A 25,993-nucleotide genomic window follows, 5' to 3' on the forward strand; every position below is an offset into this window, starting at 1 on the left:
TTTTCAATTAGAAGAAGGAGTTGAACCTCTATTCAGCATCTGTGCTGATGGACAGGTTGATGAAGAAACAGAAACTGCACTAATAGAAAAAGAGAGTAGGGGACAGCATCCAGATCATTTTTGTTACACTGAAATGATCTGCCCATTTGTAAATGCTATATAAATGTTACTGAATTATCTTTCTTTGTGATACTGCGTTATACTATTTGCTTGATACTATTTCTGTTCTTAGATCTACAGTAGAGCAGGGTTTCTTTCCATTCATAGGTCCCGCCCTCTCTCCCTGCCCTCTAGATTGTTAGAATGAAAGACGGAGCTCCCACTGCGAGGCTGACTGTTTCATAAATGATCCCTTGGTGAGCGGTTGTTTTCATTTTTTCCTTTGCCCTCTTCCTTGTTTAGCTTCCCTAAAAAAAAGCTCAACAACTTCGAGCTGAACCCCACAAAACCAGGGTAGGGGTAGATCACTGCCAGTTTTTAATTGTATTTTGGAAGATGGCTGTCCCTGCTGTAGAGTTAACTTCTTTTATTTGGAGCTTTTTGCATTTGAAGTACTGGGCATCTTAATTATTCAAATGGATGTGTAGAACCTGATGTTTCCATCAGGTTTCCACTTTATGCATAAATCATCTTAAGTTTTAGAACTGGTCACCAGCAGTCACATTCACTTGTAATTTTTTATCTAGAGCAATTATGGAAAACAAAGAAGCTGATGTTGAGGATGCCAAGACAAGAGGTTCAAGTGCGGCAGAAGGTGGCTGTGCTATCCAGCTGCCAGGTCATGAAGAACTTATATTTCATGAAGAAACAATTGATCTTGGTGGAGATGAGTTTGAGTCTGAAGGAAATGAGACCATCTCAGAAGATTCTAGTAACTTCATAGATAAACTTAATGAGCAGATGATGGAGAGTGTTGTTATATCAGATTCTCCAAATAATAGTGAAGATGATGCTGGCGATCTTGGTTGTCTTCAAGAAATTGTAAAACAAATGGACACAAAAGACATTCATGCACCAGAAGAAGAGCTGGAGGGAAAGGCAATGAGCAAAGAGAGTAAAACTGAACTTGAAGGCGCTCCTAAAGTTATTTCTGATAGTGGAATTGGCGATCAACCTCCTTTGAAAGAAGAGTTGGTTCAGGAATCAGCAGAAAATGAATTGAAAGTGGAAAGTGATGAGCTGCTTAACTCTGCATCAAACAGTATTGATGAATGCAAATCTGAGGAGCAGATACCTTCCCCACTTGCCGACAAATCACCCGTCAACCCTGAGCCTATCCCTGTGTGTACTATTTTCAGCCAGGGAAGTCGTGTGAATGGGCAGCAGCAGTTCCTGCATGATGGCTTTGAGCCTCAGATGGTGAAGTCGCCTAGCTTAGGTGGTATAAGCGAGACTCCCATAAAAACTCTTCCACAGGTGGTTCAACCTAGTCCCAGCCTAAGCAAGTTTTTTGGTGAAGCCATTAATACTAATACTCTAGCTTCTGATTTTTTCGATTCATTTACCACATCCTCTTTTATTTCTGTCAGTAACCCTAATGCGAGCTCTTCTGTACCAGAACAAATGTCTTCTCTGGTAACGGCTGGGGAATTCCATGACTCTGCCAGCCACAAATACTCTGTTAAAAATGGACGGTCTGAAGCTGGGAGGTCTGCATCTTCTCCAGAAATTTCACAGTCTCCAAAGCCATTTTCCCAAATCCAAGCTGTTTTTCAAGGTGGCGACGATCCTTTTGCATCTGTGCTGAATATGAGTGAGGTAGACAGGAGAAATGATGCTTGGCTTCCTAGTGATGCAACTAGGAATGTGTTGATCTCAGTAGCAACTCAGCAGTACAGTAATGTTTTCATAGACAAGGAAAATCTCACAATGCCTGGATTAAAGTTTGACAACATTCAGGTAAGCGTGTTCCATTGTGTCTTACTTCTTGGATTACTGTGGCTAATAATAAGCTAGGTGGCATGTATGTTCTTCTAGTCAAGTTTTTCATTTGTGACATTTATATCCCACCTTTCACCAGGCTGCAGTATAATATAAGCAGTCGGCTCAGCATAATATCTAATAGCACAATGAAATCAAATAAGAGCAGAAAAAAAGGCAATGGTTATAAACATGATTTAACCCAATAGGAGGCAGTGAAGAGGCTTGTGTTGGTCAGGATGGAAGGTAAACACTTGGGATGTGTGTTCTTCCATATGCTTGATAGTGGGGGGGGGCTGGAGAATTGGGATCTATGAGGTTTTTGGTTTGGGAAAGATTGTAAAGAACCAAAAGTCAGGCAGATTTGTCTGTCTTAGTAATAAGCACGACTGAGCTATGGGATGTTGAAAGTGTCAGATGGAAAGAGCAAAGGAGCTGGCCTGCTTAAACTCCTAAACCTTTATAGTATTCTGGAGGTGAGCATTTGGGTTGGGAGAAGGTATGCATACCATAAGGCTAAAATAATAATAATATTCTTCATACTTTCTCATAAGGAGATAAGTTTCATATGTAACAGTAGCCCCAAGTCCAGAGCCCTTGAGCACTTTGATCAGTGGTCCTACTGAGAGTAGACCCATTGAAATATTGGGACCTGTGTTAGTCATGTCTATTAATTTCAGTGGGTCTACTCTCAAAACAACTAGCATTGGATACAACCCATAGTCTGAAAGCACATGAGTCTATCACCTTGCTGAAACGAAGTAGGTCTCAATCCAGTCAATTATTATTAACAATGAGCATTATTTTATTAGCAGAGATTTCAATGGGGTTTTGTTGAAACCGTCCTTTCAACAGTAGCTTCAGCTACTCAATAAAAATAACATAGTATGCTTTACAAAAGAAAAAAGAAAAAAAGGGAGGGGGAATGGGATCAATCTCAAGATGGTTGCCAGATTTAGTTTTTGCTGAAAGAAGTTTGATGAATGGATGAATAGTACAATGGCATGCACTCAACAGAGGGAGAGAAAAACCTTTGCGATCTAGTAGATGGAAGAAACAAGGGACATGGAGGGCGCTGTGGTCTAAACCACTGAGCGTCTTGGGCTTGTCGATCGGCGGTTCAAATCCCCACAACTGGGTGAACTCCCGTTGCTCGGTCCCAGCTCCTGCCAACCTAGCAGTTCAAAAGCACACCCCAAAGTGCAAGTAGAGGAAGTGCAAAGGCGGGAAGGTAAACGGCGTTTCCATGTGCTGCTCTGGTTTCGGTGTTCTGTTGCACCAGAAACGGCTTAGTCATGCTGGCCACATGACCCGGAAAAACTGTCTGCGGACAAACACTAGGTTCCTCAGCCTGTAAAGCGAGATGAGCGCCGCAACCCCAGAGTCGTCTGCGACTGGACTTAACTGTCAGGGGTCCTTTACCTTTACCTTTAGATGGAAGAAACAACCATGTGAGATCTCTGTTCAGTCCATTAACAGGGAATTTGGCATCTCTTTAATCTGGCATAGTTTTTGTATTAAGGAAAAGAAAGAAAGTAGAGCTCTAAATAATGATGAAGTTAAGAGCCTCACCATTCCACCAGCAGAATTTAGTAGCAGTATAGGTTGTGGCCCCATCTGGCAATCTTACTTGGATACTGTGAGGGCAACCAAGACACTTTCTGTTCCCCAACGAGGATGAAATGGATCTAGATAGTTAGCTTCATTCAGGAGTTTCTGGAGCTGTCCAGCCACTACCCACTCAATTGCCTTGCTCGGGAAAGGCACATTAGGGACCCGTTGGGATACCGGGGTCTAGGGATGGTTTTTATTCTACACAAACACATGGGTCTTGCTATTGTCTTCTTTAAGAGATGGAGAACACATACTGTTTCTAAAGATGCACCGAACACTTGTTACTAGCTACAAAGGGCAAGTGTCTAGCAGGCACGTAGCAGCTGCTTCCTTCAGTGAAATCAGCCTATTGTCAAACAAGCAGCAGTAACCCCGCAGAAATAAATGGGACTTCAGTGATCATCTTAAAGCCAATGTGGCATACAGCTGCTTTTGAGAGTAAAGAGATGGCAAATGCTCTCCACGCAATAGGAGATTATAGCTGTCTTCAACATACTGATTTTTCATATCACGGGAATCAGTACAATAGTCTCAGGCTCAAGGCCACTGTTGTGCAGGGTAGTTCAAGGCATATAAGTAGAAATATACAAAGGACCTTGTTGCATGTTGAAAAATCTCAAGTGCGTAGCACTGCATTAATGCAAGATGTGTGTGTGTGTGTGTGTGTGTGTGTGTGTGCGTGTTTTAATGGCTAAGAGAAACTTTCAATTAAAAAACCCGAACACTTTGTATTTTCCCCCCAATTAGGGTGATGCAGTGAAAGACTTAATGCTTCGCTTCCTTGGTGAGCAGTCTGCAGCAAAAAGACAAGTTTTAAATGCCACCTCTGTGGAACAGTCTTTTGTGGGTTTGAAACAACTGATAGTAAGTAACAATGTTTCTTCATGATATTGAACACTAGGCTTCTTCTCTAGATAGGCTAAGAGCTAAACTTATTCATCAGTCCAATGGAAATTCTTACTGAAAGGAGGGAGGCAATTTTCACCTCCCCCCTGTAGCCACCAGCGTCACCTCACATGCTTTTCTGAAGGGTCCCCCAACACACGGAACTTTTCAGGGGGCTGTAAGGAAACGGAGAGGTAGATAAAATTGCTGCATCCCCACCCTCTGCTTCCTCCAGCAGGAGCATGTTGAAAGTAGTTTTGCTCACAGGGACTTTGGATCCGACCCGGTTCATATTCAGCTATGCCAACAGACTAGCCTAGAGCTGACCGAATTCCAAAACTCAACAGCTATAACCTAAAAACCACAACATTGTTCAGAAACCTAAGCTATATAACAGTACGATCATACCTTGGATCTCGAACAGCTTAGTTGCCAAACATTTCAGCTCCCAAATGATCAAAACCCAGAAGTGAGTGTTCTGGTTTTCAAACATTTTGGGGAAGCCAAACACCCGATGGGGCTTCCGCATCTTCCAATTGGCTGCAGGAGCTTCCTGCAGCCAATCAGAAGCCACGCTTTGGTTTCTGAACCTTTTGGAAGTCGAATGGACTTCCGGAACGGATTCTGTTCGACTTCCAAGGTACTTCTGTTTAGTCCCACTACAACAGCTTTGGTTGTTTTTCTGCATTGGTGCTGTTGCTCCTTTCTCCAGCTTGATGCACAGCACCCAGAACCTAATGATCATTAGTCTACACTGCCATCAATCACTACATGATCTTAATCTGGGGCTTCCTGAGTTCCAGCCTGTGGCTGAGGGTGGTTGGAAGATGAACTGAGGGCAAGGCAAAATGGTTGCACTTCCCTAGCACCCTCATGGCTTCTGCATTTACATTCAAGAGCTGCCTTGAGAGCCAAAGGTTTCGTCACCTATAGATCAGCCTGTACCATTCAGTTCTCCTTTTCCACAAGCGTGCACCAATAGGGAGGAGCATGTGATGCCAATAATGTATGTGGGGCAATGGGTTTAGCAGGAGCACTGGAAGACTACTTGTCTAGCACAGTATTGTCTGCATCAGCTGGCACCAGCTTTCTAGGGTCTCTGTCTGTGGTCTGTCACATCACCTGCTACTGTATTCTTTTAAACTGTAGATGCCAAGAACTAAACCTGGGACCATCTGCTGCCCGGAAATTCAATTTTCTGTCTTAAACTCAGAGGTGGAAAGATGACTGATTTTTATTTTATTTTTTTATACACTTGCTGGTTGCCAATGATTTTGAAATGACATTGCCTTTGTCTCAAGAAGCTGTATCATTCGTGTGTTGCACTTTGAGCTTATATAATGTGTGCACATCATTCAGTTGCATTTGAAATAAATAATAACCCATCTGTGCAAAATTGCTGCCTCAAAGTAGCAAATATTTTTGAAAGCCTTAATTTGGCACACAAAATCTAAAAGATCTAGGCACCATCGTTTCAAGACTTCGCATTTTAATTTATTCCATAAATGAATGGCTCTTGCATCATTTTTGTAATTAAAGTAGGACAGTAGCAGCAGGCAACTGATAGTTTTCAGTATAGAAAGCATGTAAGAAATAGACTTAAATTTTTTAATTGCAATATTTCAATGGCGTATTAATGAGCTTTATGCTCGTAATAACTTCAAACAAACTTTAGCCTAAGAAGGGGTTACTGACGTGAGTTTCTCTAAGTAATGTCAAAGTGTTCTACCAGAGTAATTTACAATCGAGAAGAATGTCATAGCAAATGGAGGAGGACATTTTAATCATTTTAATGGTGTCGCATGTAGAGTTAATGACTCCCTTTTGAGACTCCGCTTGGAAAAAATCATATACATTCTGTTAGTTGTGCTTCTGATTTAATGTTGAATTTTCATATGTTGTGAAATATAATACACTGTAGTTCTTGTACATATTTACTGTTTTATACCGTAGAAGTTTTACTTTAAACCTCCCAGATTAAATTGTATTTTTAAACAAAAAACTGGTCAAGGAGTTATGGCTACAACTAATCTTTCTTCAGTTGATTTAGAAAAAAAACTGAGATGGGTTATGCCCTTGACTTTCATACTGTGCTCTTTGAGAGGTCTGGGGTTTCTCAAGAATATTATTTAGGGTTCCCCAATAGGTAGATCAGTCATGGCTGGCAAATGTTCTTAAAAAAAAAAAAACCAACCCCACATGCCCACTCATTTGCATCTATCACTGCAACATGCAGCTGCAGAAGTTCTGGTGAACACCCTAAAACCTATGTGTATAGTGGGAGACAGTCAACATGGAAATGCTTCTCTGGAGACAGAAACTGCTAGGTTTCTTTTTCCTTTACACATGGAATCAGTGGGTTTAAGGATCTGTCATATAACTCCTCCTAAAGCAGGATGTATAAACAAGTGTTTCTTCAACTTGAACAATGCCTTAAGTTTTTCAGGAGACATTGCCCTTGGGCTATTGAGTAGCCTATGGTTGTCTGTTGCCCAGTGAATAGGACTCTCAGTAGTCTTGTGTCTAATGTAATAATAATAATAATAATAATAATGGCAGAAAGTTAAGTTTCTTAATCTTGATTTCTCTTAGGGGTTAGATGAGTAATCTTCAGTAGTCCTTTCCAGAGAAGTAAACAGATGGTCATCAGAAATTTAATAACAGTAATAAAAAAAAAATTGAATTTATATTGGAAATCAGACATCCATTTATTTATTATGGTTGGTCCATTATTCTGCTGTATCACCTGAACTGTGTGACCTTCATTGCATATGTACATCTGCCATACATCAAAGAACAGATGGTGTCCATTCCTGCTGTTCTGTGTCCTCTGGCTATGTTCCCATTAAAATGCAGGATGCTCTGTGTCTGTACCTGAACAACTGATACAAAGATGGGATAGTATATATCTTTTTTTGTATTATAGCGGCTAAGAGCTGTGAACCAAGAGGACCCTGGTTCACATTTCATATTGGCCATGGAATCCTTAGCTAGTCTTAGGCAAACGGCTATTCTCTCAGCTTCAGTGCTGTGAAAGGAGGTTTAAATATTCAGGCAGCAAAAAGAAAGGACACTGCTAATAATACAGCAAGAGAATTAATTCAGAAAAAAAAGAATCCCACTAAACTGCAATCCTCAGTATATTTTACAAGCAAGCTTGTGGATCAATTAGAGTAAAACAGCCTAAGGAGAAGCTCCTCAGTTACTGGAAGAGTTTGGATGTATAATTTAGATAGCCAAATAAATGTCATCAGAGGTTTGGAAGGTTTCCATGCTGGAGATAAATGGGAACCATAGCACAATTAACATCTTTTTTTTTAAAAAAAAATTGAATTCCTTGCTTGTTCAAGACTATGTCCAAAGCTACCCCTATGCAGAACTAGTTGCTCAGTTTTTTGGATCTAGGCCAGGCATCCCCAAACTGCGGCCCTCCAGATGTTTTGGACTACAATTCCCAACTTCCCTGACCACTGGTCCTGTTAGCTAGGGATCATGGGAGTTGTAGGCCAAAGCATCTGGAGGGCCGCAGTTTGGAGATGCCTGATCTAGGCTGTTATCCTGCTAATACTCTCTAGCAATCAGAATCACAGCACACTGGTGTTAGTACCTCCTGGCACATTGGCACAATGTCTAAATCAAGATCTGTTCCCCTTACTCACACACTTGTAAACTAGTTGAAGATACCATATACTTTGTGGAACACCCTTCAGAAACTTGGTTTTGCCCCTCAAGCCCTGGGGTTGAGCCAAGCCAAAGTTATGGTTAGGCAAAGAATCATAGACACTGAGAGACAACAGGATTGCTCAAGGTGCCCCGACTATAAAACTGGAGAAATTGAGAGAGAGATAGCCGCATCAGCAGTATATCTCTTCTTTCTAGTATCCAAAAATGCAAGAAGGGCTTTTACTTTCGCCAGAAGCTTGGCTTTGCCCTCGCCAGTCCTGGAAGGATCCTTTAAAAAAGTCCCATATGCTCAGAGAATTTGCGCCTGTTTATTGGGGGAAATAGGAAGCCCAGAGCACTTATTTTTTAGATGTCCCTTTTATGAAGAGGCATGTAGTGAGACCATTGATCCCCTGCTGGTGAGGCTTGCCGACCTCCCGGAAAAGCAAAAATTCTATCTCCTGTTAGGCAAAGATCAAAAGACGACCCAGATGGACATCAGATTCTGTGTACAGATCTGTAGGCACAGACCACCCCCCGATCCAAACTAGCTCATCAAGAAAATCCCCAAACTCAGTCCCTTGGGTGATTCTGGGTCATGTCTCTGTGGTAGCTTATCTCAAAGTTTTTAGCGTCTATACGCTTATCGCATATAAATTTACTGTTGTCCAATGTTTTAAATGTTTGTGTAGTGTGTTTTATATGCTGGTCTCCAACCGTAATAAATTATCTATCTATCTATCTATCTATCTATCTATCTATCTATCTATCTACCTACCTATCTATCTACCTATCTATCTACTTTGTGTTAATCAAGCATTCCAAACTTGCTATTGTAGCCAGATAATTTGGGACTATATTTTGTCTTCCCAAGTTTGAACATGTTGAACCTCTTTTCCATTAGCATCTTTCACCTTTCGAAAGTTCATTAGGCAGCCAATGCACTAGTAGCCCAATAACCTTTAATAAATGTCATGACACTATAGTCTTAACAAATGAATAGCATGGTATTCTTCTTCCACCATAGTAAGCCAGCAAACTCAGCAGAAATTGGACTTTACCCATGAAGATCAATCCCAAAGGAATTATATGATGAATAGATCTGATTGTAATACAGTTACTAGGTGTACATTTTCAAAATATCGCAGTTGCATGAAACATAGCTATCTTCACAGATTCTCTCTTTTTTAAAAAAAACAGTAATAATAATTCTGGATTCTACATCTATTGTAGAAGAAACAGTAATCATTGTAGTGTACTGTTGACTTTTGGCCCCTTAAAAGCTTCCTCAGAATTATTCATGTATGGCAGCATCTGAAATAAAATGCTTAGCATCACTAAGTTCTCTAGTTCAAAATTTAAGGGATGTTCTTAATCATTTAAGGCATGTTAGTAAGCTGCCTAGAGAGAACCTGGTCCTTAAAAAGCAGCCCACAAATCTTTTAAATAAATAAATACACATTTTGGATACCAGTCATCATCATCTATCATCTCGTGTAGACCCCAGATTTTAGGTCAGATATTAAGTGGGGCGCAACACACAACAGAAGAGCAGTTGTCCTCTTTGACCACAGATATATCTTCACATCTTCATGAATCAATAAATAAGTGACGCGAGTCTTCTGCTTCCCCTCCGAATGGATTGTGCCACAGGGATATTTGTAAAGAATAGGACTGGAGTGGGCTGGAGAAGTAGCACTTGGTGGAGGGACTTCCGTTTAGTATCCTTTTCTACACTCAAGGAGAAATTAGTTTGGGAAAGAGAAGCTACTGTTCATGATGTTCCTTTTGATTTATGTCACTGACTACTGCCACTTTCAGGGAATTACTCAGTGGTGTCGTAGGAGTTCGACCCAGTTACTGTCCTTGATTCCACTCTTTACTGGCTGTATTGGACACACACGGACAATTCTCTCTCTTTTCTTAGCTCTGACAAGAAGCAACAGTCATTCTTTATCTTAGCTTTTGAGCAGAACAGGCACAGGTTGTTTCCCCCCGAGGGAATTCCTCTGAGGCTTGACACGTTTGTGAGTCTGGGGTACACATAGCTGTGGCTTCTGAAAAATCTGTCTGTTTTTTGAGGACTAACACTTTTAAATAAAAAATGTATGTACTGCGGACAAATGTCTAACAAATGCCCATAGAAGTACACTTGCATGATTTTTTTGGGTTCTCTCTCTCGCTGTCTTGTTTCCCCTTTATTTCATTTGGTGCTAAATCTGGGTGAATGACTAGACATTTCAGATCTCAGCTGTTTATATTCACTAGAATACTTCATTTTGACCAAGCTGTATTTTTCAAGGAAATCATATTGATGACCTTCATGAAGCCATCGATTCAAAACTAATAGGAACATAATTGGATCCTAGAAAGAGGAATAAAATAGCAGTGTTATCTGGAGAGAATAGGTATGAAACTTAGGAAGGTGGGGAGGAACGTTGCACATTTCAGATGGAGACTGGCTACTGCTTCTGAATGGAACAGTATCTGGCCTGTCATAATAAATTGTGTATCCTTTTACACTAGCAATCTTCTAATTGTAAATTGTGAGTCATGCCTGGCTTCGCTTTTTGCCTAATTATACAAGCAGTTTTGACAAATGACATCCCACTTCCTACTGGCTAACTTTACTGACCTTGTCACTATTACTAATGGTTAGCTGGAGCTGCTTCAAGCAAAATAAGCAGCTCCCAACTTTTTAGCAGCTGAATTTATTTGTTACTTAGCCTATTCTTTTTTCCCCTCCCACCCAGAGTAGCAAAAACTGGAGAGCAGCCGTTGACTTATGCGGCCGGCTTCTGACTGCCCACGGTCAAGGCTATGGCAAAAATGGCTTGCCCACAAGTCATACAACAGACTCTCTGCAGGTAAGCAAAATTGTGGGTTCGAATTTTACAAATGGGTGAAGAGAGCCATCCTTCAGCGCTATTTTTATTTGCTGTCACTTCCTGAATGTGCACTTTAAAGCAGGAGTGGGTAACTTGTTCCACTACAAGAATCTTCATGGAAATGTAACACAAACTGGAAGCCTGCAGCATTTGACTTTGCACGTAACTTGCATCAACAGAGTAGACACATCTGCAGTGTTAAGGAACAGAGCCTATCTAACAGTCTAACTAGTTGAAATTGCTTGTTCCCAACTTATAGGTGCCCTGATTCTGACCACTGGTTGTTTAAGATCCTTCCAGATGCATTGCCTTTGTATTTTCAGGATTAGTCCTGCAAGCATGATCTATTTAAAACCAAAGCTGAGATTTGTAATGCAAACGGAAGGCCATTGGCTTTGCTGTGATGTTGGGGAAGAATATAAAAGTAAAGGTACCCCTGGCTGTTAGGTCCAGTCGCGGACGACTCTGAGGTTGCAGCGCTCATCTCGCTCTGTGGGCCGAGTGAGCTGGTGTTTGTCCGCAGACAGCTTCCGGGTCATGTGACCAGCGTGACTAAGCCACTTCTGGCAAGCCAGAGCAGCGCACGGAAACCCTGTTTACCTTCCCGCCGGAGCAGTACCTATTTACTTACACTTTGACGTGCTTTCGAACTGCTAGGTTGGCAGGAGCTGGGACCGAGCAATGGGAGCTCACCCCGTCGTGGAGATTCGAACTGCCGACCTTCTGATCAGCAAGCCCAAGGCTCAGTGGTTTACACCACTGTGCTACCCACGTCCTGGGGAAGAACATACTTTGCCCTTATTCTAGCCCCCAAAAGCATATTATGATCTTACTGTAGTAAGGGAACAAATAGTTTAATTTTTTTCTGCAGCTGCAGCATACTTGCCTATATATATTTTACTTTAGAGAGAGTTGTGTTCCAAAGATTTTTATGAACATTGTAATAATAATTTATGCTGGTATTTATTTAAAAGCAATTGCAGTTTCTCTGTTTCAAGTGTTATTGATACAAAGGTTATAAAGATGTTTTGTGGCGCTGTGGCTAGTACGCAGAACGCTTGAAAACTCCACTGATGAATCTGTATTCTAGATCTCTTATGAATGTGTGTCAGTGAGAATAGCTGGAGGCATAAACAATATACACATTTCTTATAATAATACTGAGCAATATTGTGGCAAATAATTACTTATTCTTTTAAACTTGTGATGGCAGCCAGTTTGGAGGAATCAGGATTGGATGAGAGCAGCAAATCCCGTCCTCAAATTGGCATGCTTTGCCCTAGGTCTATCCATTTCAGTCTGGGCCAGTTTTGTCATGGAAATTGTATTGGTCCCTTGTCAGGAGAGAGACAGGGGGAAATAGCTGCCAACTCCCGGGTTGAAAAAGTGCCCAGACATGGGCAGAGCAGCACCGGAAGTCGCTTCTACGCATGTCCAGACATGCGCAGAAGCGACTTCCGGTGCCGGGCTGCCCATGTCTGCATGTCTGGGCACCAGAAATCGTTTCTGTGCATGTCCAGACATGCACAGACAGCTGGGAGCTGGGACATGGCCGCTGGCAGGAGCTGCATTCCAAATCCAGGGGATTTACGGGATATAAATCCATAAGGGATAACAGTGGGAAACGGTAACAAAATACGGGGGTTTCCCGCGAAAAACAGGAGACTTGGCAGCTATGCAGGGGGAGTGTGTCCCTGTTAATTCCCCTTGCTCTCTTGGCGACTTTCAATACCATCCTTTGGCATTTAATTATCTGTGGTTTCCTTCAATGAGTGGGATGTCTTAGACCTGCGTTTAATTAAATATGAATGCATATTTAGCTTTTAATTCATTTTAGTTTAATGTTGGTTTTAGTGTTAGTCACTTGGAGTTACTTTTAATAAAAAGGTGACAAATAAATAAGGTGACAAATTAATAATAACAACCATAAATAATATGTACAACTATATGGTGTTAGTTGCTGTTATTTCATTGGCAGCTGAGCAGAAGATAAAGACAGTTAAATGAAGACAGAACCACCTGTTTTAGCTTTCTGATTTTGGCCAAAGGCATCTGTTATGTGGATATCTGTGAATGTATCATAGGCAACATTTTAGGCATCATTAGAAAACTAATAGTAAAGGAAGTTTGTGTGGGTTTTGCAGTGAACACTGTCAAATGATCTCTCTCCCCCCCCTCCCCCCCTCATCTCTTCCTTTTTTAAGCTTTGGTTTGTAAGACTTGCACTCCTGGTGAAACTGGGTCTCTTCCAAAATGCTGAAATGGAATTTGAACCATTTGGAAATTTAGACCAGCCTGATCTATATTACGAGTATTACCCTCATGTATACCCAGGACGCAAAGGTAAATCTGTTTATATTCTGTTCTGCTAATACTAAGGATGCTGGGCATTAGAGTGTTTAGATCACATTGACTTCAGTCAGAGAATTAAGAACATGCTTAAATATATTCCATTGACATTAATGGAATGTTTCGAGATTTTTAATGTTGCTGGATTTTGTCCGTTTTCTTACATAGTTTAGAAGAGGAAACCCAAGTTTTCAACCTTAAAGGGAGTAAGACAACTTTGTAGACGGAAACAACACAATGGTGGCCTAACTTCTTGAAGGTCTTTTGACCTTGCTGGTTCACTGTAAGTCTCTGCCAGTTGATCCACAGTGGTTATACTTTACATAACAGTGGCAGGTAGTAAATATCCTTCTTCAAAGCAGGTCTTGTTAAAAAAGCATGTTTGGTAAAAGATAGCAAGCATGCAATATGCCAAAGCATTTTAGAAAGTAAATCTAGCACACTATATATACATATTTAAACAGAGGCAAAATTATATTGTTATTTATTAAACTTGTTAGTCACTTGTTATCCAGAAGTCTCCAAGTGACTTCAAACACATTTAAAAACATAAACACATTTTTTTTAAAAATGAAACACCTGCCGTTCATATTATAAATAGCAATGAAAGGATTGAACAGCCCTTCAGACAGGTTTGGTCAGGATCATGGTAGGATGCAGTTAATCGACAAAACCAGATGTTTAGTTTATCACAGTGATTGACAAAACAGAAATCTTAAACTCTTATAGCAAAATGTTTCAGCTTCTGCCTTCCTCTGCTGCTCTGACAAAAATTATGCTGTTTTCTGAGGTGGTAGTTATAGACCTTTGAGGATGGAATGCTCAAATTACCTTCATTCACTGAAGCAAGGCGTTGCTGGTACTACCTAGAGAGGTTGAGGTCATGCAATATTGATGTGTTCAGTGTGTGGCTCCAGAAGTTCTCTCTTTTTGCAAACATTGTCGGATCTTTTGGTACCTCTGACAGGCTTACACACAAATACATGCACACAAAAAAACCCCACCCCCCCAACACCAAAGCTTAGAATTTTTCTTTTAAGGAACACATTGAACTTTAATCCTGTAGCCTGATCCTTGGATGTTATCGTTAACACTGAAAGCAGGTTTTGAGGTAAAAAGCATGTCTTGTGCAAACCTAACTCATATCCATGGTTTGTTTTCCTTAACTGCTGGTTCAGCACTGTATTGGAAATGTAAACCACAAACCAGGATGTGAATGCATGACTTGAACCAAATTTGCAAATCATGTTTGGAATTGAACCATACTGAAGTGTTCTATCCGAACTACAGTGGAACCTCGGTTTATGAACACCTTGGTTTACGAATTTTTGGTTTACAAACGCCGCGGGCCCACCTGGAATGGATTAATTCACTTTCCATTACTTTCAATTGGGAAGTTCGCTTCAATTTATGAATGCTTCAGCTTATGAACAGACTTCTGGAACCAATTACACCCATGCTTCGAGTTAAGTACGCTTCAGGTTGAGTACTCCGCGGACCCGTCTGGAATGGATTAATCCACTTTCCATTACTTTCAATGGGAAGGTTCGCTTCAGTTTATGAACACTTCAGTTTAAGTACTCCGCGGGCCGTCTGGAACAAATCAATCCACTTTCCATTACTTTCAATGGGAAAGTTCACTTCAGTTTATGAACGCTTCAGTTTTTGAACAGACTTCCGGAACCAATTGTGTTCATAAACCGAGGTACCACTGTATGTTGTTAATATCACATAGCTCCCTATTCTCTGCTTGTAAATTTAGAATGAAATTTTGCTGATGTTTTCTTATTGCTAAGGCAATGAATGTTTAGTACTAACTATGGTGTAGCATTATGTCTGTACTGGGCTACAAAATTGCTAAGAGTAAAAGATGAAGGCTTTAGATTTGCAGAATAGTCCAAGACTAAGCATACTGAAGATGAGAGATATATTTTAACCCCTTGCCTATCTAGCTTCTTAAGGAATTTATATCTATAATCAGATCAAAAAGTCAGATAATGCAGGGATACAGCTGATCTTCCTATAATAGGAAATGGCAGGTGCATTAGATCGTTCATATTTGAGGGCTACGCTATCTTGATGGCCTAAGAGGTAGAAAGGGCATACCTAAGAGTCTGCCTTGAAATAAACTGTATTGAAAAAGAAAAATGAATCTGTGTCGTTAAACAGCTAATTTAAATGATAAAATAAACATAAATCATACATATATTTTATCTACTCCGCAGTAACCGTCATCCATGATAATATGCTGAAGGTTGCTAATTTTTCTTTTCATTTTTTGGTGTAACAAGCATAACTGTAAAATCTTTGATTTATCTATCTCATTTTGATTCACAATAGTTAAACGAATTAGGCAATTAAAATGCACTTTGCAATCAAATGTGTCGAGATACAAATAAATAATGGTTATGCAAGTGGTATAAAATACATTTCATTTAATTCATGTGTGTAATTTGGATCAATTCAAAATATTCATTGAATGAAATGAAATGCATTTCATTTCTGAACAGCATGTGAATTTCATTCTGGAAATGTTATGAATTTCCATGGATGTCTCTTAACATTTCTAGTACTACTTTATCCTTGGCATCGATGCAACTAGACTTATTAAATGCTTTTCTTTTTACTCCAAAGTAACTTTTCCCTTCTGGATAAATTCTGCCTCTTTTATAGTCCATATTTGTGTGAGTCTGAATTTTCCAACTCAACTTTTATTGACACACCACGTATTTTTCACTTTCCCTCATTCCCTTTCTCCAACTAGATTCCCACAGCTCTTTCTGTGGCATCTACTTTTGTTAATTAAAATACAGCTAGCTCTTCATAGCCTACCTTACATGCCATGCAGTGTGCAGTCCATAGGTCTGGCTTAATGTCTGTTCAAAATCTTAGTGCCCATTCACATTCCTCATCTAGTATTTAGTCTAGATTCCAGCTCTTGTACACATCCCACCCCCATGGAGAACATAACAGCCGATGAACGCATCCTAGTGTACACGTCAGCATCCATATCCTCCTCTCTTTATGGCAAACACATCCTGCCATCCACATGTGATGTTCCTCGTCCTTGGGGAGGAGGAAGCACCAAGGATTGTACGTTAACCTGCGTGACAATTGCCTGTGTATCTATTTCATTACAGAGATGCAATTAGATCTTGTTTACTTAAATTTTCTATTCTGTCCTGCTCACCCTAAAGATCCCACCCCCCTGCCAATTGCCTGCCTTAAGTACTATGTCAAGGTATGGATTTTGTTCATTCTGCTTGTAATGCTCTCTCTCTTTTTTTTAGTTCTAGTAGGTGGTTGCTGTCAGGCTACCTGCCCTGCAAAGGCAATTTGACGAGAAAGCAAAGGTTAATTTTGATAGTAAGCGTGGCTCTAGGATATTGCTGCCCTTCAGGTCTTTTCAAGCCTTAAATTCTCCAGCTATCGCTTGTTCTTTGGAAATGCTAGATATCATTGAGTTGGTGTAGTGGTTTTAACTAGAGGAAGTCCTCTTTCTTTCTGTCAAGGGAAGGAACTCACAGGCTAGCTCCACCCTCTTGAGGATATCACAGACACCAGCAGTGCTCTTGAGCCAGCAGGGTCCAAAGAGGACCACCTTCATCGCTCAAAGGATTTCCAACATAGGTGTGGGAATTATGATTACCTTGCCGTGGTCATCTGCATTGGAAAAAATCTAGCTTTTAGAATGTGGCAGCTGTCGTGTGGCTTTAAAAGGCTCTAGCATTCCACCCTCTTCCATCTTTTACAAGGATTTAAAAGTATTCCTTTTGCTTCGAGAGATTGGTTTTTAAAAGAAAAAACATTTTCCAGTTTTGCCCCTTTTTTGTATATATATAAATCACATACTTCTAAAAGGTTGAAGCAACTGTAGGTGTTCCAGTGTTTCGGTAAAGTAATTATGCACGAGGGAGAGAAATAGCAGAAAATACTTTGCGTTCAGTGTGCGAGATGGCAGGGCCCACTTGAAGGATGTGTTTTGTTCCCCCTCTAGTGGCGGCCTTACGAATAGTAGTATGCTACCTTCACACCTGCTGGAGAATCCGTTATGCTTCTCTTCAAGATGAAGAATTCCGCACTGGAGATCCTTATAGCTAAAGTTCTTTCCATCCTATAACTACGTTGCTTTCTTGATGTTTTTCATACACCCTTCTGTTTTGTAAACCCAGCAGCTATTCCTAGCGCTGCCCAGTGAGTTCTGTGTTCTTGGTACTGATGCTATATAATTGCTACAGCCCAGGGAAATACTGCCTCCCAAGTATTATTTCTCTCTCTGTTTCTTTTTCCTGCCAGTGCAATCATTGCTCAACATCTTCTCTTCTTCCTCTGTTGCTCTTTGTCTCCCTTGTTCCTACTTTCCTGAATACCACCCATTGCTTAATGCTGTACCCTCACCTCTGCAGCCCAGTTTGACTTCCGTCACCTTTCTCCTTTCTCTTTAGTTTCCACATGACGTAGGATTTGCCTAAAGCCTTTTAAAATGAACAAAGACAACTCTATACATATCATGCTCTTGCATGGTAACTCCCAGTTGTCTCCACCCAGATTGCTGGCCAAGTCAACACTTTTGCTTACCTTATTTTCCCAGGCTATTCATTAGTTCCTTACATAGAACGTTGAGTACTAGAATAAGGACAGGGATTTTTTGTGGGGGGTCTGTGTGTGCTCATGGAAATCTGATTTTGTTCTTCGCATGTCTTGGTTTCTAACCATAGGATTTTAGCTGTAAAGTATCCTATACATACTGACTGTAACATTTTAGTTGGTCCTTTTCCTTATGTGTGTCTGTTGTTGTTTTTTTAACTCATAATTACTTGCCATGAAAAAGAGCTGCATTCTCCTCAATTTGTTTTTTTGTTTTTAATTACCTTCTACTTCTTTATCTGACCCTTTCCCCTTTGTGAAAATCTTGTCCTAGATTAGAGCACATGTTTATGCATCCCAGACCTCGGGTAACCCCACCTTATTTCTGCTGCACAAAGTATTGGATTGCACTAACTTGCTGCCATGTTTTGATGAGTGGGGGTTTGGTTTTGTAGGATGAGGGGGGGGGAATTGGGCAATAATAATTATTAGATGAATCCTGTCCGTAATCATCATTTTTAAAAGGATCCTGTGTACAGTCATTTTCCAGGTGCCATCATACTCTAGCATGATGAAGAAATACCCAGAATAGTGATAATTTAGATAGGAGCAGGCTTATCTCTCAATGGCTAAGGCAGGAAACTGGCTTAGCCTCCACCTTAGTGGAGTCTGAAGTTTCACCTCTTTAGATTCCCTCAGATAATTATACGATTTACTCCTGTGGAGAAGAGCAAAGTGTGGCACATGGGGATACCAGTTCATCAAAGTTGACTGTTGTCTTTGCTTCTACATCTGGGTGCCCAGGTCTCAGTGAAAGGAACAAGGTGGGAAGAAAAGGGGAGTGAAAAAGGCCTCTGTAAACAGAATCTTCTGAAGTTCACCCTTTCTTCACAACCTGTCCATAAGAATGATGGATATTTTGCCGTCTCCTTAAGGGTAGCTTCAGACATTACGAGAAGCGCAGCTCTTAACGTCTGGAAAGGGACTGTGTCGCAGCAGAATGCTAAATCTGCGTATATTTCTCGAGCCTGTTCATGTCCCTCACTTATTGGCTTTACAGTAGATACACATTATGCAGAAGCATTATGCCATCATGTATTTGACCATTATAATAAACACTGACTTGCAGACACAGCTAACTGCTTAACAGTGTTAGAGATCTCCTACATGTTTCGCATGGTGCAGGAATAACCCAGCCCTTGCTTAAAACTTCTCAAAGACTTCTGGAACTGTGGAAATTTATTTTGAAAAGGGGTTATTACCACTGTGAGAAACCTGTAGGTGTGCATAATTCTTCTAGAATGCTGTGACTAACCAATGCACCTTGTTTATATAAGACTCCTCAGTGTGATTCCCTCCCCCCAACCCCGGAATAAGGATACGCACTTTCATAGTTCATAATCCTGGTTATCACAGAGTCTGTCACGCTATCAGAAACTCACAGGTGAACTATAAAGGATTGTCCTGCTTTTAAATCTGTCCTCATGAGCATTTGAGGACTGCCTCTGTTTACAATTAATTAGGCAGGCTTTTGTGTTACCTGTTTCCTTATTTGTTCATTGCAACAACTAGATTTCCCTTTTCTCTAGGAATGGGCTCTCCTTTTTTAGCCTCTTTTTGCCCTGGCTTTTTAATTTGAAGCTGGAAGAAAGTTCAATTTGGCCGTGTCATCGTGCCACAAATCCAAAGTCTTGCTGTTTTGACCAAAATTGTGATTGAAAAGTTCTCTCAGGCAGCCTGCGCTTCTGTATCCTGGCTGAGAGCACAGGGTGCCCCTGCCCCTGTATCACCCCAATGTGACACACACAACCCGCCCCCCCCAAAAAATGGCAAACCCCTTTGTGGTTGCTCATTTCAGGACAGGGCCTGCTGTGAAAGTAAGGCCAGTCTTGGGCCACAACTCCACCCCAGCTACATTCACTCAGCCAGCAAATCAAGCAATAACTCACACTACAAACAGCACAGTCTTACCTCCAGCCTGATAAGTCATACAACGGTTGTAGAGCAAACCAAGCAAAGCTGATGGGTCTTTATGGTGGATTCAGAAGTGTCCTTGCCTCTGTGGCTCTTCAGTGCTCTCTGTGAAACTTGACTGAGCAGCTCCTAGAGCCCTTAATGTCCCTAAACTTTTCCTGGCCAACATGGTTGCCTTGCAGATTTTTGACGAGAAAGGTTCGCAACCACCTTACCTTCTCAAAAGACTAACTTGTCATTACCTCTTCTGTGCTTCCAAGGTCTGTCTTTGTGTTTTTCTCCTGCAGCAATTCAGAGGTGATGATTATTCTTCATTTTGAAGGAGTCAGCTTTTGGATGCTAGGGGTGTGTGTGTATGTGTGTGTGTATAATTTCCCCATATGCCCCCCAAAGACAGAAAACAGGTTTTTCCCTTGGGTTTTAAAAAATTATTCCAGAACCACAAAACTACTTTGCAGCACAGCCTAATCCTTTCGTTGTGATTTTAAATCAGATCATATTAAAAATCTGTCAGTGCAAAATTGAAAATAATATTCAAAATAAATAAATGAACAGGCTACAGAAGGAGAGTATAAGTACACATCATTTGTGATTAAAATTTTAATATTATATAGTTTATATGTGGATAACTTTGCCTTGCAGTCTTTTTTTTAATTTATTTTGGGGCTGGGTGTCGATATTTGGCACAAAATAGGTGGTGTATATTTTTAAACAATAGCCTACCATAGTCTAAATAATGGCCAGGAACTGACAAATGTTACCTGGTCTCTCAGTGGAGCTGATGGAGTAGCCCTGTTCCCCATCTCTCGCTCTGCTGGGACTTTCCCATCCTGGCAGGGCCGCCTACTATCCGCTGTGGAAAGAATGGGAATGAACTGTTATGATTTAATTGTGTGGCTGCAATTTTATTACCTTGGAAGGATGTGTATCCTGGAAAGTAGGATATAAATAACCTAAATAAATAAATGGCGGAACTAAGGGAACTTGTGGTCAGTGTTGCCTCTTTCTGTCCTGGGGCATCAGTGAAGAAACATGTTGTCAGCATAGCTGCCAAGTTTTCCCTTTTCTCGCGAGGAAGCCTATTCAGCATAAGGGAAAATCCCTTAAAAAAGGGATAACTTGGCAGCTATGGTTGTCAGTGTCAAGCCTTTTTAAAGTGGTGATTAGCTTTTCTTTTCTTTTCTTTCTTCCTTGTAAGGGGTTGGTCTAGATCGGGGTTTCCCAAACTTGGGTCCCTGGTTGGTTTTTGGACTACAGTTCCCATCATCCCTGGCCACTGGTCCTTCTGGCTATGGATAATGGGAGTTGTAGTCCAACAACATCTGGAGACCCAAGTTTGGGAGACCTCGGACTAGATGACCCCCGGGGTACCTTCCAACCCTACATTTCTGTTGTGATTATGTGTGCATTTGTCTCATTCTAAAGTAAAATTTGCTGGTGCTATTTGAGCAAAAGTTGCACATCTAAATCCAGATATTTTGACAGAGCATTAACCGACTTTCCCCGTCACTAAATAGTAGTACTGTCCTTTCATAAGATTTTTGTCCTACAGTGGCAAGTGACAGCATACTTTAGTGAAATCATAAAGGAAGCTATCAGTATTTCTGGTTTAAAACTGTATTTTAAAATGTTACTATGAAAGTAAAAGTCCTGGTATTTTTGCCTAGTTGGGATGTAACTGAGGAATGAGAGAAAGAAAAACCATCTTTTCCAAGACCAAAGTGGGGGGAAACCAGCCTACCTCCGAATGCATTGCACCTTCAACTCTTGACCTTCTTAAAAATAAATAAATTCAAACTCCCAGGCTCTGAAGTAGCAGAACTTTGGCCTGTTCCGCTCCCATTCTTGTGCCGTCCAGGATTCATGGTGTAGATGTTGTGGGAAAGTAAGATTCCACACACACACACACACACCCGAATCTGAAGTGAGCCAAGTAGTAACTCCCCTTTTTGTAAGAAATTGACTTCAGTGCTGGTTGGCTGCCAACTTTATTTGCCACTTCTAAAATGAAGCTGTGGGATTAGCTCTGGTGCTACATCTTTCTGATTGCGATATGGATTTCCATTGCACACTAACCTCTCTGCTAATGAGTTGGCCTTCCATGCAGCAGCATGTAGGATCATTAACTTTGCTTAATAACTATTCTCAGGGCTAGTGAAGTCATATTTTTCTCTCTGTGGCATGGTGACTATCCATCTGTCTGTGGAGTGAAGCTTTTATACTCAGTAGGTCTGAAAAGGAGTGGATTGTGAGCAGCCCGGGTGCTGTAATAAGACCTGAAAACTCGGGCTTTGGAGCCACAGCCACGAAGGACAAGAAGAACAAATGATGGGGACACAAAATAGAGGAATAAAGTTATTTGAAGTAGTTAAGAAAGCATTGCAGAGCTCATAGGTCAGCAGGAAAGACCCTGGGCTACTAGACAATTCGGTGTGTTCCTAACAGAGGGATTCTCCTCTCAAAAATATATTGGATTGTTATTGTATAAGGAATACTTTCTTTTGTTTTCTAAGCCCTAAAGTTTCTTGTTTTGCATGTTTGGGTCCTAAGACATTGTGTAAAGGAATCATTAGACCTGCATTGCAGGGGGTTGGACTAGATGACCCCCATGGTTCCTTCCAACTCAACGATTCTATGACATCCCCCCAAAAAAGCTCAAACCTTTTTAAAAAATGAGACGCAGTACCTGTTAGGAATACTTCAAGTACAACAAGGCCTGGTTTCCCTAAAGGAAAAGATTTAAATGACTTCTAATGACCCTTGCAGACCTAAAGTGACTAATGATTCTTCAATTAATAGCAAAATCACAATAGCTGGCAGCCACATACGGACTTGTAGAACTCGGAAACCTTATTTGGTTTGCATTCAGACCCCCCACAAAAATCAGTGAATAACCAGAACTCAAATTGCACTTACAGTTTCACAGATAAAATGGAGACCACAGCTGAACACTGGTCTGGTTTCATTTGCTCATCACTTCCTCAGATAACTTACATGTTGAAATTTTAGGGACAGATATTAGGCAAACAATTCATTAAGTGCAACAATGAAGAAGGGTGACGGAGTACAGGGAGAGGGAGGGGGCAGCTGTCCAAAAATCTACAGCTTGCTGTTCCACGCTAAGGTTTGTTTCAGTCCTGTATATATCATGTCTCCAGAGAGGCATAACCTTATCTTGAGTAAACGCAGAGAGCATATGCCTGTGATAGACGTGGATCGTACCAATAACTACAATAATTGCAATCCATCCATTTTGTTACCGTTCTAGGTTCCATGGTTCCTTTTTCCATGAGGATTTTGCATGCTGAACTTCAGCAGTACCTCGGAAATCCTCAGGAGTCGCTTGATAGACTGCACAGTATGAAAACAATCTGCACAAAGGTAAAGGGCAGTCAATCTTTCTTCAATACTTGGGCATCAGTAGCCTTGCGCTTTCTGTAGGCAGAGTATTTAGAATGTCTAGAACAGCCATGAAGCTTCAGTCATTCATTGCACGGTTATGATGCAATAATTCTTTGACAGACAGGGTAGACTTAAAAGAAGCTGCTCTTTTCCAGACTCAGTGGAATTTGAAGGTGCTTCATTTTGACTGGTTCATGCTCTGTGCTCTGAAATCTTAAGATCTTGCTATTACAAATGTGAGTGTTCGTTACACCTTAACTCTGTGTTTAAAAGGCCATTGCTACGCAGTTATGTTTTCACTTTAAACAAACCATCAGCCTAGAAATCTGACAAACAAACAAACAAACCTTGTAGGGTGGCAAGATCCAAAGGTAAATGTTAGCAATGTATCCTACTTTCAACCTTATCAATCTTCTCATTTAATAAGATGCTGGTAATTTTTATTTTCATCAAACCAAACAAACCTGATCCTGGATATGAGAACAATCCAGCTGAATCCGACCAAAAGTCTTGCCTCATTCACAGAGGCCAAGCAGATGACTCCATCAAATCCTTAAGCAGGCCTTGAAGACAATAGGCATCTCCTCTGGTTGTTCCCAGCCACTTTTGCTCAGTAAACATGGAGGCTACTTAATCACTGATAGACCCAACTTCCATGAATGTGTCTAACCCCTTTTAAAGGCATCTAAGGAGGTGGCCACCACCATTCCATCAGTCAGCTGTATTGTGTGAAGAGTATTTTATTTTGACTTCCCTCAATCTGCTGCCAATAAATTCATTGAGTTCTAGTATGATGATAAAAGGAGGGGCCTTTTCTCTGTTCACTTTTCCATCTCAAGTCTTTGGGCGAGATGCAGCTAAGTTGCTGCATGCACAAAACAAGGTCTGTCTTGCACAACGGGACTTTCCCTCCTCTCCTCTCCCTGCGGCCCCTAAATCTTCTCTGGAAGGTTGGGGGAAGTCCCAGAACGGGTTCCAGGGGGCACAGGGGCCGGAGTGGGGGAAGTCTCACTGCGCAAGCAGACCTTGTTCTGTGCTTATCCCGTGTATAAGACCTTTTGCCTTGTCCCCTCTTAGTCCTCTTTTTCCTCAATATTAAAATGTCCTTTTCCTCTTATGGAAGGTACCTAAATTTTCTGATGATTTTGGTTGCCTTCTTGCTGATTTCAAAGGCAATCCCACATGTAACATATGGCAGTAGTCTAACCTCTAGAGCAGGGGTTAGCAAACGTATTCAGCAGGAGGCTGGTCCACTATCCCTCAGACCTTGGGGGCGGACTATATTTTGGGGGGAAAAATAATGAACGAATTCCTATGCCCCACAATAACCCAGAGATGCATTTTAAATAAAAGCACACATTCTACTCATGTAAAAACACCAGGTAGGCCCCACAAATAACCCAGAGATGCATTGTAAATAAAAGGACACATTCTGCTCATGTAAAAACAAGCTGATTCCCGGACCATCCGTGGGCCGGATTTAGAAGGCGATTGGGCTGGATCCGGCCCCCAGCCTTAGTTTGCCTACCCATGCTCTAGAGGTTACCAGAGCACAGAATACTGGTGCTATCCTTATCAGGGTAGACTAATCATCGCAGCTCAAATTCACACATATGCATGCAAGAGGGATGGGAAAGACTTTGCTGCAGTTGGAGAACCTGTGGCCTTCCAGATGCAACTGAACTACAACTCCCATCTGCACCAGGCAGCATGGCTAATGATTGGGGGTGATTGGAACTGTAGTCCAGCAATAGCTGGAGGCCCACAGCTTCTCCATCTCTGGCAAGGCTCACCGTGAGAACCAGCACGTGTGTAATTTCAAGTGGTTCAGTTGACTGCTTCCATTCAACATGGCAAGGGAAAAGGGAAAAGCTAATCTGTCTGCACAAGCACATTTAAAAACTATCCGGAAGCCTGGCTAAACACCGCTCTTCTGCAAACAGCAAATCTTGTGCCAGAATCATCATTGGAGAGTTTGGGGGTCTTACTGGACCAAATCCAAACTTGCAGTTTCTTTTTTTCTTTTTTACATCCGCCCCCCAATATGTCCCAAGGTGAATGCCTACTAGACTGTTTCTCTCACCAGTGTCAGTCTTTAAGTGGTCCCAGCTAGATTTTCGAACGAACATTTTCACAGAGATGAATGGGGGTGGAGGGAGAAATAAATTAACATCCACACTGCAGTTTTTGTTTGCCTGAAGACAATTCCCTACTACGCTGGCTCACCAGTACAAAAGTATATTGATTTATGTAAGGCACACCAGTGGTCCAAACAAAACCAAAACTAAGAGCTTAAAAAAAATACCTTACAAATATATAAAAAAGCAAGGCCGAATCTCCTGAAGTGTAGAATATTCAGTTCTTATTTTCCCGTGTGTTTTGTCCTGATGAAGCCTATAGGCTGCATATTTATTCAACGGAAAATATGCACCATCTAAAATTCCTTCTAGGAACAAATGCACAGTTCTATAATTCATGAAAATGCCAGGAACACTTTCATGAAGCAACACAGAGAATCTTTTTTAACACTTGTAATAATGTATGTGTGACCTTAAAATTAAAAAAGAAAGAAAGAAAAGGTCTTCTTTCAGAAGATGGAAGCTTTGCCCAAATGGGAAGAGCAGAAAGGAAAATAAATTCTGGCAAATATAAGCTGGTGATAAAGGCAAGTGAAAGAACAGGAAGGCAATATTGCTAAACCCCACAGTGAA

The 25,993-nt window shown here is 41.1% G+C and overlaps 1 protein-coding gene across 7 annotated transcripts in view; it reads left to right on the forward strand.

Annotated features, from left to right (window-relative positions):
• The window catches only part of TRAPPC12 (trafficking protein particle complex subunit 12), a 58,597-nt gene that overhangs the window by 4,455 nt on the left and 28,149 nt on the right, over nt 1–25,993 (forward strand). For 4 of the 7 annotated variants that reach the window (XM_035109911.2, XM_035109913.2, XM_035109912.2 and 1 more), the window contains exons 3-7: nt 687–1,899; nt 4,282–4,398; nt 10,836–10,949; nt 13,175–13,313; nt 23,149–23,261. In XM_035109911.2, coding sequence (XP_034965802.1) covers nt 694–1,899; nt 4,282–4,398; nt 10,836–10,949; nt 13,175–13,313; nt 23,149–23,261 — 1,689 coding nt within the window. In that variant the 5' untranslated portion in view covers nt 687–693. Of the gene's footprint in view, nt 1–294; nt 357–686; nt 1,900–4,281; nt 4,399–10,835; nt 10,950–13,174; nt 13,314–23,148; nt 23,262–25,993 lie in introns of all 7 variants that reach the window. The other 3 variants (XM_035109914.2, XM_035109916.2, XM_035109915.2) reach the window with 1 other exon arrangement.

Source organism: Zootoca vivipara, chromosome 3 (assembly GCF_963506605.1).
Source record: "Zootoca vivipara chromosome 3, rZooViv1.1, whole genome shotgun sequence".
In the NCBI taxonomy this organism is placed as follows: domain Eukaryota; kingdom Metazoa; phylum Chordata; class Lepidosauria; order Squamata; family Lacertidae; genus Zootoca; species Zootoca vivipara.